Source organism: Adiantum capillus-veneris, chromosome 26 (genome assembly GCF_014529385.1).
Source record: "Adiantum capillus-veneris isolate H3 chromosome 26, ASM1452938v2, whole genome shotgun sequence".
In the NCBI taxonomy this organism is placed as follows: Eukaryota; Viridiplantae; Streptophyta; class Polypodiopsida; order Polypodiales; family Pteridaceae; genus Adiantum; species Adiantum capillus-veneris.
Genome location: NC_140956.1, coordinates 20,660,677 through 20,673,981, shown reverse-complemented (window position 1 = coordinate 20,673,981; position 13,305 = coordinate 20,660,677). Strand labels below are relative to the sequence as shown.

The following is a 13,305-nucleotide window of genomic DNA, read 5'->3' as shown; positions in this document are numbered from 1 at the left end:
AGAGAGAGATGTTTGATGCCAGTTGTACTCCCTTGGGTGCCCATCTTGGTTGCAAACTGTTTGCAATGGATTCAGATTTAGTGAAAGAGGGTGCTCACACAAGGTTGGAGTTTGTTACTATTCGTTTTGAGGACAATGACTCTTGGTTTGGTTAGGGTGGTGCTACTTACTATATTCATAAGGATGATGCATTATCCATCACCACTCAAAAGTGGATTTCATACTTCCAAAATGAGTTAGCGGAGAAGCATAAGTGCTTAATCAATGGATAACATACAACCTTGAATTCTAGCATTTCTAGTATATAAATAGAAATAAAGAGAGAGCTTATTGCTCCTCATATAACTACCTTACATGGAGTTGCTAAGAGAAAGCATGTAGTATGTTACAACACACTAAAGTTTCAAATGGTTTTTGGGCTGAGGCTATAAAAATCACATTTCATGTGATTAACTTATCACCAAGACTCCACTCGATGGTGGTATTCTAGAAGAAGCTTGGAGCGAACATACGTATACCCTTATATGATCCACCAATAATTTTTGGTGGAGAATCCTTTATGCATGTGCCAAGTGTTGGGTTTCCAAGCCCATGGGAACATCTTCCACAGCATGCAGTTAAGGGAAGCAGTTTGCATGGCACAACTTTTATTATATATATGTAAGGCTTCTTTTGAATTGATACAAGCAAAAAAACAATTAGAATAGCGTGCTCTTTTTGTTCCTTGGTATCGGATTCTCTCTGCTCTCTCTCTCTCTCTCATCTCTTCTGCACCTTCTCTCTCTCGCCATGGCCTGCCCATGGTGGCACCCACCATAGCCTCGCCACCTAACATCTGGTATCAGAGCCTCCTCAAGGGCCGTGCTCGAAGCGCTGCGTGGGAAAGGTCGCCTATGAAGGGGAAGGACAAGAGCACGACCGGCACGGATTCGCTCATATCTACCCGCAAGCAGTTCGCCTTGGGATGCTGTTGAAGTTTCAAACAAATCATCCTCTGCTACATCGCCCTCTACAGCGTGCTGTAAGCAGATACCATAAAAGCTGTTGCTACAAAATTTGAAGGGGAAGGACAGGAGCACGACCTGCACGGATTCGCTCATATCGACCCGCAAGCAGTTCGCCTTGGGATGCTGTTGAAGTTTCAACACATCATCCTCTGCTACATCGGCCTCTACAACGTGCTGTAAGCAGATTTCACCATCGACGCTGCTGTTACAGAATTTGACATTCTGGTTTTTCTTAATTTCACATTGTTTCTTCAATTGTCCACCTTATTTGACCCTTTGGCTTTAATCAAGTGCATATTCACACCAAAGGCTTCAAAATCTATAGCCAACAGGCGAGCATCTCAAAAGGGCTTCGAGCTACAATATAAAGCCTCTCAAAACACTGCAAGGCAAAGCATCTCGAAATGTTGTTCGCAGACAACAAGGCACATCATCTAAAGATTCTTAGGAGTACCACCTCGAAAATGCTACCAATCACCAACAGCGATGCAAAGGACGACTTGAGGATCCCAAACATCTTGCAAGACATCAGAGATTGGCAAAAACAGCATGCCATATATGGGTTGAAGATTGTTCGCAAAATTTATCGATTTATATATGAGTTGTTTCCGAGGCACATGAAAGAGAGGAGATTTTTGGAGCCATGTTGTTATGAAGCATCAGCTATCATGTACGAAGATCTGCTTCAAGAACGTAGTATACGACTTCAAATTCAAAGCTCATGCAGACAGAAAGTAAGTGAAGACTCATGCAACGGTTTGATTGGAGTACTCAATATATTAAAACATTTTCAAAAGTTTTATTACCCTGTTCTATGTCATATTTTCTTAGTTGTTAGTCAATTTTATCAACTATCAGTTATATTTTATCAAAAGATTTGTTTTTAGCCTATCAAATTATCAATCACAACCATGTCAAAATTTGTACGAGATATAGACATTGCCATCCATAAATGGCCTCCCAATTTTTTGTCAGTTCTCAACCTGTTTTTACCACTTCTCATGAGGTTATTGGGTACACCTAAAGCCAAGGTTTGAGAGTGAACCAAAAACTCAAAAAACACACACACACACACATGTTGGTAGCTACTTTGGCCTACACCCTATTTGTTCAAGCGTGGTTTTACTATCATAGCACCAGGTTATCGATACACCAGAAATCTTTGGTTGTGAGAGAACCTAAAACTCACGGTTGACGAGTACACCACAAACTCGAGATATCATGAGAGGGTCTATCTAGTTCAAGCTTGAGGGGGGGATTGTTGGGTTTCCAAGCCCATGGGAACATCTTCCCCGGCATGCAGTTAAGAGAAGCAATTTGCGTGGCACAGTTAAGAGAAGCAGTTTGCGTGGCACATCTTCTGTTATATATATGTAAGGCTTCTTTTGAATTTATACAAGCATTAAAAAATTAGAATAGCATGCTCTTTTTGTTCCTTGGTATCGGATTCTCTCTGCTCTCTCTCTCTCTCTCTCTCTCTCTCTCTCTCTCGCTTGTTCGTCTCTTATGCACCTTCTCTCTCTCGCCATGGCCTGCGCAAGGTGGCACCCACCATAACCTCACCACCTAACACCAAGGGAGCTTTAAAAATTTGGAGAGCTTCAACCAAAGTCACAAATGTGTTAGCTTCTTGGCTATAGAGAAGAAGATGAAATAAGATATTGTTTGTGGAATCCTTCATTACATAAGCTTCTCCGAAGCAATGACCTTACGTAAAGGGAAGGGGATACGTTGGAAAGGGGGAAGGATCTTAATGTACTTCCCATCCATTGGTAAGTACTTTATTTTACTTCCCTTTCCTAGAGAAGGACAATTTTTAAACAAGCCCTACTGTTTGTGGAATCCTTCATTACATAAGCTTCTCCGAAGCAATGACCTTACGTAAAGGGAAGGGGATACGTTGGAAAGGGGGAAGGATCTTAATGTACTTCCCATCCATTGGTAAGTACTTTATTATACTTCCCTTTCCTAGAGAAGGGCAATTTTTAAACAAGCCCTCCTAATGACAAACTCAAGAAAATTTTGACAAGATGGGTGTATAATCTTATCATCGCATAGAGCTTGGCAATGTGATTACAAGATTCACATTTTCTGTTCCAAAGAAAAGGCCAATAGCCTCAAACATCACTGAATTCATCCAAGTGGTATGAAAAGGAAGAGCTTTGTCCGGAGAGTCTTCTACAACAGTTGAGTAGTCCCCCTTTGTTCGGGAGAAGAGATGTGACTCTTTACCAAGTCTCTAGTTAAGGTATAAGTACATGTATGCATGTATGTTGGTCTTATATGTAAATAAGGATATGTAAATGTCCAAGCATGTATTTTGACATAGAGAGGTACTTTCAGAAACCCAAATCTAAAAGCAGCAGCAGGGAAGCTTTCCTCGAGCCCCTCTCTTCTTTAGCAACTTCACCATGTTTCAGCAAAACACACAATAGCAGTAACTTCTCCAGCATGCAAGCGCAGAGAAACAGTTCACATCCGGCAGATTTGCGTTCGTTTGATGTGGCCTACTAACCATGCCTAAGAACAGTTTTGTATATTAAGATCCTCAACTACCTGTACTGGAGTGGTGGCTGGACCACCTTCTCCTCAGCGATATGCAACTTGCAATCATCCTTCTTCCTTGAACCGGTCTTGTGATCTTTCATTTCTAATTTCTAATTTTTCACAGCTGGATTTGTTCAACATATTGTAGGCCAAGCAAACTTTGAACCAAGGTTAGTCCATCAATATGCCACAACCAAAACAAAACTTCATTAGAGAACAATTGGGCATGACACAAGTTCTTCAAGCTTCCACTTGACATCTTCTGAGTGACTACAAAACTAGTTACAAGATGGTACAATATACATCTTTCGAGGAGTACAAAAGGCCCTGGCTCAAGGGCCTACTTGTAGCAGTACAATATAAATCTTTGATATAGGAGTACAGAAGATAATGGTGAAAGAAAGAGCTTGGAACATACTTGATACTGAATCCCCTGTATAGAATTGCCATGATTCCTTGGAGACCAGACCTCAAGGGACCCTTGCTGCCCAAGGTATCATGTTACAACCAAAAGTACAGGCTGGCACTGCCTTCTCAGGCAAAGAATAACAACAATGATGTACATATCGCACAATTTGTGACCATGCGCACTTGAAATATACCTTCATAACATCAGAATAGTCTAAACTTGAAAGCCTATGCTAGCATTCACAGCTCACGTCTATCTCGCATTCCTTCAGTGTTTTGTAACTGGTCCCATAGCAGCCACAAGGAAGTGTCCATGAGATTTAAGCATTGGTCAAGATAGAGTACCACAGTCATAGTAAGTATGATCAAGGAACCTGTCAACCTTGACTAGCCTTGGTAGTAACTTGTTGCGAACAGAGCAGACAATCTCAGAATCTAGTTGCAAGAGGGCACCTGTCACATAAGACCGTACAGCCATGGGAAGCATTCTTGGCCAGCGCTCTTCTGTGTAGGACTTCAGAGCAAGCTCAATTCTTTCCATTTCTTGTGATTGAGATTTCAGGGGCTGGTCAGAGACTCTTGTAGAAGATAATGCCTTAGAGAGTGCCCGACCGAGAATCACAGCATCCTCCAAGGCACAACAGCCCCCCTGCCCTAGGTTTGGCGTCATTGGGTGCATCGCATCACCTGCTAGGGTCACTCCACCCTTGTAAAAATGAGGCCCTCCTGCTGGCAACATCCACCGATCTGCTAACCCTCTCCTGCTAAATGTCTCCAGTGGAGACCTGTTAACGGCATCAATAATGATGGAGGGCCAACCTCTAACAAGCTTCAATGCCTCTTCACGCACAAGCTCCACATCTGTGATTCTTTCACCTATCATTAATCAAAGCCACAGATCTTATGAATTGCAGAGTGTCACAACTTTAGCGCAACTTCTACAACTGTGTGAATTCTCTTGCCAAGAACCAAACAAGCGAAAGTGGCTATGATGCTCTAAGACCATAACAAATTTGGCTTAAAACTTAGTCCTCCACATATTGGCACCTCATCAGAACCAGAACAAATTTGAGTTAAGACTCAATGAGCCACATATCCACATCCATCACAACGTTAAATTACACTAAAGAGCAGTCACAAAATCACCACATTAAAGGCATCCAGGAAGAGCAGGCGAAATGTTAATTTAGAAGGACTCACAAAATACAATTCTCCCAAAAACCAATCAACAGAGAAGAGTGACCATGGGTTTTGCGATATACCTGAAGAATTGAACACCACGAACCAGTATGCGCTATTTGCATCCATGGGAACAATCCCTGCTCGCACACCCCGCCCAAGTATCTGTTTAGCTGTAGGGCTCAGGTTATGTCCATCAGGGTATACAGCTAAGCCTCGTGTAGCAGTGTATCCAGCATAGCGAGGCTCTCCCATATTCATCCATTTGGCAACAACAGACCCAGCACCATCGCAGCCAATACACACCTGAAACATCAGCATCTTATTGAAAAACCCCAATTAAATCCATTATGTGTATGATAGCGCTGCCTGTTGATACTAAGAATTACAATAGGGAAAGCCTTGTTGACTTAATGCCAGCACACTACCAGCTAAACCCTATATCATGGCAAAGAAGAGTCACATATCCCAAAAAATCGACTCTTTGAAGTAAGTTCGAAACCTTGGTCTGTATTGCTTGTCCACTTTTACATCGAACCTCCGTGTAGCCTCCAGCAAGTTTCTTGATGCCAGTCACTTGAGAGTCATAAAACACTGTCCCATCTGGTAAAGGCTCTCTCAAAGTTTCAATCAATGCTTTCCTTTCAACTCCACGTAGCTCAATGTCCCTATCTTTAGCGATACAAAATACGGTGAACAAAAAATCTAGCTTTAAGTGAGGCAACAAAAATATTACAAGCCTACCTCGATCCTTCATCAAATCCTAAGCTTAAAATCAAACTACCGTTTTCTTCAAAGAACTCAATGCTGCATAAAAAAGAGTCATCAAAGAGCAATGGAAACATCTTCAATGCGCTCATTTGGAAGATATTCAGAAACAACACAAAATTGCTGAACCACAAAAATACCCTGAAAGCTTCAAGAACTTATCACGAAGGCTGTCTGCAACCCCAAGAGCTTCAAGTGCCCTCCATGCATTGCTCCATATCCCTATCGAGGATCCAGCAATCCTTAATTGATCTGATTGCTCTAAAAGCATTGGCTTAACTCCCAATCTGTACAAATAAGTTATCACATGAGTAGCATATAATGAAAAACCACCCCTTGGATACAGGGCATTTCAATAAGCCTTTCCATGCCAATGAGAAAAAGCATTACAAAGTCGCCATTATTAGAGAAAGATTAGCACAGCACAGGCTATGTCTGCCTAAAGATCTACATTTCCCATTTTCCCATTAAAAAAAATGCTGTAACATGGGAAACTTTGTACGAGAATACATCACCGTTAGTACCGAAACAGGTCGATTTACAGCATTTCCGTTCCCTGTTTGCTGATTGCTGCTTATTCCGACTCCTATTGTTGATGGCTACCAAGAGCCTGTGAAAGCAATACTTGGGAGGCGGCATTGCATCCATTTTCCAATACTCACTTAGGCAAGGAGGTACCTTGGTGCTGAAACTGAGAGATCTCCAGCTCGCTGCTGCTGTACACGCCCCCCCTTCGCCTTCGCCAGTCCCCCCCCCCCCCCCCCCAATCCTCACTCAGTTGCGCCTCGCCCCACTGCCTGTGGGTGATTTTCGGATCGCCTGTGGTTCGTCGTCGTCATCGTCCTCGCCCGCCCCTTGTCTTCTTCAGCAGCAGACACAAATGGCGGTTCTTGCTTCACCTCAAAGGGACTGTACAGAAGCCACCTCGTCCGACCCCGCGGAGCCGGCCCTTCGACTTGCTCTTTCGCCATAAGAGCAAGCAAGCTTGATGGCCGACGTGGAACGGCTTCAAGCCACCTCAGTCATTTGCAAGATTGTTGGCACTCGGCCCAGTAGAGACGAGGTTAGGGACACGCCTCTCTAGCTTCGACATCAGCAGACGGTGGGACCCCTTCAGCTACACTTTCACCCGCTTTTTGGGCGACCCCCATGCTGACCTAGAGGCAGCCTATTTTCGAGTGCATGTTCTGTTCCTTGCGGCACGTGGTACAGATGCTCTAGACTCGGCAATGGGCTACTCCTTTCCACTGTGCGGGCGAGACCAGCAGGATTGGACATTGGACTCAGCACTTGGCTGGCTCCAGACTCAGGCCCTTGAGTTCTCCCACCACACAGGGGAGCTCGGGATCACAGATCTGGTGCAGATTTTGTGGCCGTTGGCCAAGTTCAAGGTGACCTTGCCAAATGCTACAAGGCACATTCTTGTTCACTTCTTTGCAACTGCACAACTCTCTGCTTGTTATGTATATACTCGTGAGGATTCTTGGGCCGAGGCTATGGCTCAAAGGACTGCACGTGCTTCTTGGGCATGGGTTAGACACGAGATGCAAACTAGGTTATCTCATGGTCGTTCGAATGCGGACTATTCCCCATCCAAACCGGCCTCGAAGATAGCTCGTCTGGCTGCTGTAGCAGCATCAGTCTTCTCCCATTGATCCCATGAGGATAGTCTCATAAAACAACCAGGGCCTTGGAGGTCCACAGTTTGTGCACCATCGGGCCCGTTTGAGACACGAGTTGCAAAGATGCTTAGTGGGTGGTCCTATTGATATTCTCATGCTGCAGGAGCACCACCTTTGTGAGAGCCATACTCGGTGTTGTGGACAGATTTTGCGTGGACGCAATGAGACATTTTGGTCAACTGCTTTTGGGCCTGGTGGCATCCAGGGAGGGGTATGTATGACCATTGCGGATTCATGGCAACAGGCCATTGTGGGCAGATGCATTGTGATGCCAGGTAGGGCCTAGTGGGTCACCATATAGGTTCAAGGTAGCCTAGTAGGCTTCTTGAACATCTATGCACTCAACCAGGCGAGTGTACAGGCTGAGTTGTGGTCTCTCTTTGTGGAGGCCTTGCTTCATGCAGAGCAATGGTGCATTGCGGGGGACTTCAACATGTTGGAGGACCCCTCAAACCTGATTGGGGGCAGTCATGTTACTATTCATGGGACAGAGCTAGCTGCCTGGGAACGCATATGTATGACTTTGAGGATTACAGATGTATGGCAGCATGCAGGCTTTATACGGCCCTCAGACAGCCTCTCTTCTCTCGGTCGGACCGTCGAGTCGAAAGCGTGAATCTACCTGGGATAGATCGCTTCTATGCTAGTGACTACATTTGTGACATGAGTGGCTCAGTTGGCATACTTACAGGGACCACCTTTTCAGATCATGCACCAATGATTCTCACAGTGGCAGACAGACAGAGGACTGGCAGTGTCATGCTTCGCATCCCACTGAGGATTTTGTTGGATACAAAGCTTAGAGAGCAGGTTGTGGCACTGTGGACAGAGAGCATGGCCATGCAAGGGGATGTCACAAGACGGGCACCACGTGCCAATAGAAAAGAACAAACTGAACAGACTTTTAGAACTTCAATAACAACCGAACTAAGAGAGAGAGAGAGAGAGAGAGAGAGAGAGAGCACGACACGAGACGAGGAGTGGCGAAGTTCTACCCCAAGAGAGCACTGGCCCCAAACGATGGCACCCCTTTCGGTATTTCTTTATTATTACTGATTCGCAAAGTACTACAGCCGAGGAGCACCTTCTCTGCAATCTGCGCACTGAAGAGTGCCAGAGAGGGTCCCCCAAGGCTCATATTTAAAGGCCCAAAGCCTAAAAGCATCAAATATGAAAAGCTGACCCCAAAAAAACACTTTCCTAAAATTTCGGGATTTTTCTAAAAATCGGCCGTGAATTCCAAAACGTCCGCACGTGCCACGTCATCATATTTAGCTAAGCAAAGTCTTTCAAGTGTATTCTGCTTTATTTTTAATTCCTTTGTGTCACTTGGGCCCCATCAGACGGATCACGTAAGTTGGTGGGAACTCTTCTTTAAAAATAGGCCACTCGTCAAGACTTTGTAAGTCTGTAAAACTTCTTCTTCTGCTGCTTCTTCTTAGGGTTTGGCCCCTTGGCCGGCATCTGAAGGTTGGCTCCGTTCTTCAGTGGCTTGACACATCAGCAGTTTGTGACAGGGGACCCTGCTACTATAGCGGCCAATGGCCTTAGTGGGCTTAGCTTTTTCTTCCTCTAGGAGTCTGAAGCTCGCTTGGCTGCGACCAGAGAGGAGGAGAAGCGGCTCGGATGGGGCATTGCGTCCTTACAGCGCATGCAAGAGCATCACCCAGATAGCCCTTGGATAGAGCAGCAGGCTCGGCAGGAGTTGATCACCATAGAGGAGCGCCGCCACGAGTTTTCTTTTCATCGAAAGGCATCCCAATGGACACACGTTGGTGGCAGAATTACTAGGGAGTCTTTGAGATGGTGGGTCCTCGCCATGCACATACTAGTGTTAGTCAATTGAGGAGGCCCGATGGGTTAGTTGCGTCAAAGCCAGAGGATATGCGTTCAATTTCTATTGACTTCTACCGTGAGCTACTCTCAGCCGAGCCACAATCAAAGCGACGAGAGGCCTATAGAGTTTAGGTGAGGGCACAGATGCCTTGTTTAGTCACTGAGGAGATGCGCCAGAGGCTTGAGAGCCTGATCCTGCCAAAGGAGCTGTAGGAGGCCCTCAGGGCAATTCCTCGGGGTAGCTGCCCAGGGGAAGATGGCTTGACTCCCATATTATTTCTAGAGTACTGAGAGGTGATGGCTAAGCCCATTGTAGTGCGTACCAGCAAATTTTGCATACAGGATAGATGTCTGACAACATGAGTGAGGGATTGATCTATCTTATCCCCAAAGAGGGAGGCAAGATCCGACAGTGGCGACCCATCACCATTCTCAACTCAACCTACAAAATTCTAGCAAAGGCTTTGAGTTTGAGAATTCAGCCGCTTCTGGAGAGCCTATGAGACACAGACTGGTTTTGTCAGGGAACCCGGCATCCTTGACAATATCTTCACCTTTTGGGAGGTGTTTGCACCATAGTTACCCGGAACGCGGAACGGGAACGGCGACGGGCCTCCCTGCGGAACGGGGGAGCGGGAACGGGTCCGAAACGGGAATGGCGCAGAACGGGAGGCTTTAAAAACACCCAAATAATGCAATTTTTAGCGTTATGTGTTTGAATACAAGTAGTACTAGAGTCCTTTGACTCTAATACCCACAAAAAACACGATTTAAAGACCATTCAACCTTATTATGACTTAATTGTGATGTGTGGCGCCACGATCATGGTACATACACAACAGACACGATGCCCATACACAATAACACCTGCAATTATAGATTACAGCTCTCAAATAATTGCAAAAGTAGAAGTCAGAGGTAAGACTGCAAAGTTGAGCCATAACATTGAGCAAAGTACACTTTTCGCTTAATTGTGTCTAATAAGGCTCGCCAAGGCGCTACAAAAAAACCAAAGGTGATATATACCATAGTGAGACTATAAGGGGAGCAAAGTTCACACCACAACACCAAAGACCAAAGGTGGCAAATACCATAAAGATGCTACAAAGAGGACAAGCCGCAATACAAAAAGGTAAGGATAATGGAAGTCCTAAAGTCTCAACTCTCAAGTCTCAAGACTCAAGACTCAAGAGCCACGAGCATGAGAAGCCTCGCAATTCGTAGTAGCCGGCAGTACGTCATGCACATCCTCCCATTCCTCATTATCGAGCTCTAGGCCCGACTCGACCTCAGTCATGGATGAAGTACCTAGTGTCGGTGCCTCTATATCTCCACCTACCTGAGGAGCCTCTTGCTCGATCTCCCACTGTGTGAAAGGATCTATCTGTTTACCTGCACTTTTGCAAAGCATTTTCAAATTTGCACTGACAAAGACAAGATCATTTGCCTCCTCTACTCTAAGCCGATTCCTCTTCTTGGAAGCAATGTGGCTAAAAGTACTCCACAATTGCTCGAAGCATGAGGTGAGAATACGGATCGCCAATCTCTGAAGCTCAGGGCCATCATAGCCATAATCCACCCACCATAGCATTGAGCCTATCTTCCTGCGATCAATCTGAGCATCTAGAGTGCTAAATGAACCCCGCATCTCTCTGTACCGTCTCAACTTATCTCTGACAATGCGTCACTCATCTCTGTCTAGAACCATCTTGTTTAAGATCTCTGTAAATCGGTTCATGACTTCTCTATCTCTCTCTTGCCCTGCAACTTGGAACTCTGGATCCACCATGTACGCTGCCCCGTGTAAAGGAGAGGCATAAGAATCCACCTCGAGCTGCAAAGCGCATGGATCTCCTCATATCGCTCTGCATCCGGCTCAAGCTGTGCAAGCTGCTCGATCTTGCGGACCATTGCCTCATAAACCTTGCCAGAGCAAGGGTCCATGCCATCCACAACTCAAAGCTAATGAACCACCGGTTTACCTGAGCGTCTAGACTCTTGAGCTCCTTCCAGAACCCAAGATCCTCTGCCTTCTCCTTGCATAAAATCCCTGCAGCTGTCTTTGCATAGGGGGAGGTGGTAAACTCATCACTGATGAAGACCTGTCGGACCGCATTTTGACATTCAGACAGCCTGCGCACAAGAAGAAAGTTGAATATGCGAAGCAAGTGTCTGAACACTTTAGAAGCACTTTGCCGCCCGACCTCTTGAGGTACTCGCTCCGAACCAAGTTGTGATTGTTGATGAAAGTAACAATCTTCAGTGCATCAGCAATGACTGGAGCGATCCATTCTAGCTTGTCGATGTCTTTTTGAAGGTTGTTCAGGCAGTGTGCCATGCAAAAGCACACTGCCACATGCGGATAGTGGCCCTCTATAATAGCTGTTGCTCCTTGTTTGATGCCTCCCCATCTGCGACAAAGGCCACCACGTGTTGCTCACCAATCGTTTCTATGGCCATTGTCCACTCTGCAAAGAGGACATCGGCGGACTTGCCACTCTCGGTGGCATCATGAGAGTGCACAAAGTACATCTCTCCACTCGAGTGCGACGAAGCCATGGATAGATCCCTTCCTTGTAACACTCCAGCCATTGCCAATGAGGGAAACACCATGTTTTGCCCAAAGCCATTGAATATTGAGTGTTGCTTGCTCCATGATCGCCTTCTCTCGATTGAGCAAAGTGGTTCGGAGAGCCTCAGAAGATGGCGGCATATAGCCAGTGCCGTACTCTCCTATCCGCTGCACCATAACTTTTCAATACTCCGACCTATTTCGATCGCACATAAAAGAGGTTAGTATGATAATTGACTATTCACAGTTTAAACTTTAGAGATCATAGTGGCGGAAATGACGATAATGGAAGAAATGAGAGAGAAAATCGATAAAGCATACCTCGCCGCAACAAATGAAATATGGTCGTGATAGAAGAATCGGGCCACGACAGCATCCACCTCTTCCTTCTTCTTTGGGTCCCAAGAGGTGGCAACGGTCCTTAAGCGACGAATCGGACCCGACGAAGATCCACCCGCACCGGTACCGGGTAGAGAAGAAGAAGGGAAAATGAGGGTCTTTGGGTCGATACCTTTGCGTGCGGGCTTGGCTTTATGGTTGAATTGCAGTTTGCCGATCCTTTTTCTTAAGCTCCTTCCTCTTCTCGATGGTTACGTTGGTGCAAAATCTCACCTCATGTCCTGACACTGGAAGAAAGTGTGCCCTCACTTTGTCATGCACCCCTTTCCGCGTGTAAGAGCATAGCACACGAGAATCTCCCGCCACCGACAAGGTGCCCTCCGAGGTCACTTCATCCCACCACGACCATTCCTTCACCTTTTGAGTGTTGCCCGCATGAACGGAGGGGGTTGTACGAGAAGAAGAGTGTCACAAAGTCATGACGTGGTTGCCCCAGATGTCACGTGACACATCCAACCCTACGTGTCCGTGGACAAGCTATAGCACGACAAGGGTTCAGTCAGTCCAGTCAGTCTAGATTAGAACACTAGTCAGTCCAGTCAGTCTAGATTAGAAGTGTTCTGGCACTTTTGTGAGTCTGTTCGCAGACCGTGCATGCCCAAGCACTTAGTGTAGATGCATATCCTCTGGTCGCACACGACATGATCATAAGCATTCTCATCAGAATCCATCAGAATTCTTCAAGAGAATGTTCCAGTGCATTTAACCTATTTTTCCTATTTTTCACTTATTATTTTTAAGTGACTTTTGTTGGAAAGTAGGTAGGGCAAATTGAGTAAGTTTGTATATAAGTAAACCTAAGCTAGCACTAATTGGCAGAAGAGGCAGCAGGAGCACCATTGCTCAACAGGCAACTTCTCAGCAAGAACCCCCTAGGTGGCGTTTTCTCCTCCAAGCAAGACCCTCT

At 45.7% G+C, this 13,305-nt stretch overlaps 2 protein-coding genes across 3 annotated transcripts in view; one reads left to right on the top strand and one right to left on the bottom strand.

Annotated features, from left to right (window-relative positions):
• The first annotated feature begins 688 nt into the window (after nucleotides 1-688).
• The window catches only part of LOC147423095 (uncharacterized), an 89,009-nt gene continuing 76,392 nt past the window's right edge, over nucleotides 689-13,305 (top strand). For both annotated transcript variants that reach the window (XR_015186578.1, XM_086501396.1), the window contains exon 1: nucleotides 689-1,741. Coding sequence is in view for 1 of the 2 variants with exons in the window: in XM_086501396.1 (XP_086357522.1) it covers nucleotides 1,412-1,741 (330 nt within the window). In the remaining variant the exon portion in view is untranslated. The remainder of the gene's footprint in view (nucleotides 1,742-13,305) is intronic.
• Nucleotides 3,740-13,305, bottom strand: part of LOC147423096 (monooxygenase 2-like) — a 38,850-nt gene continuing 29,284 nt past the window's right edge. Inside the window, exons 2-6 of the mRNA XM_086500937.1 lie at nucleotides 6,050-6,196; nucleotides 5,886-5,948; nucleotides 5,644-5,809; nucleotides 5,225-5,447; nucleotides 3,740-4,838 (exon numbers count right to left, since the gene is read on the bottom strand). Of these exons, the coding sequence (XP_086357063.1) occupies nucleotides 4,294-4,838; nucleotides 5,225-5,447; nucleotides 5,644-5,809; nucleotides 5,886-5,948; nucleotides 6,050-6,196 (1,144 nt within the window). The 3' untranslated portion in view covers nucleotides 3,740-4,293. The remainder of the gene's footprint in view (nucleotides 4,839-5,224; nucleotides 5,448-5,643; nucleotides 5,810-5,885; nucleotides 5,949-6,049; nucleotides 6,197-13,305) is intronic.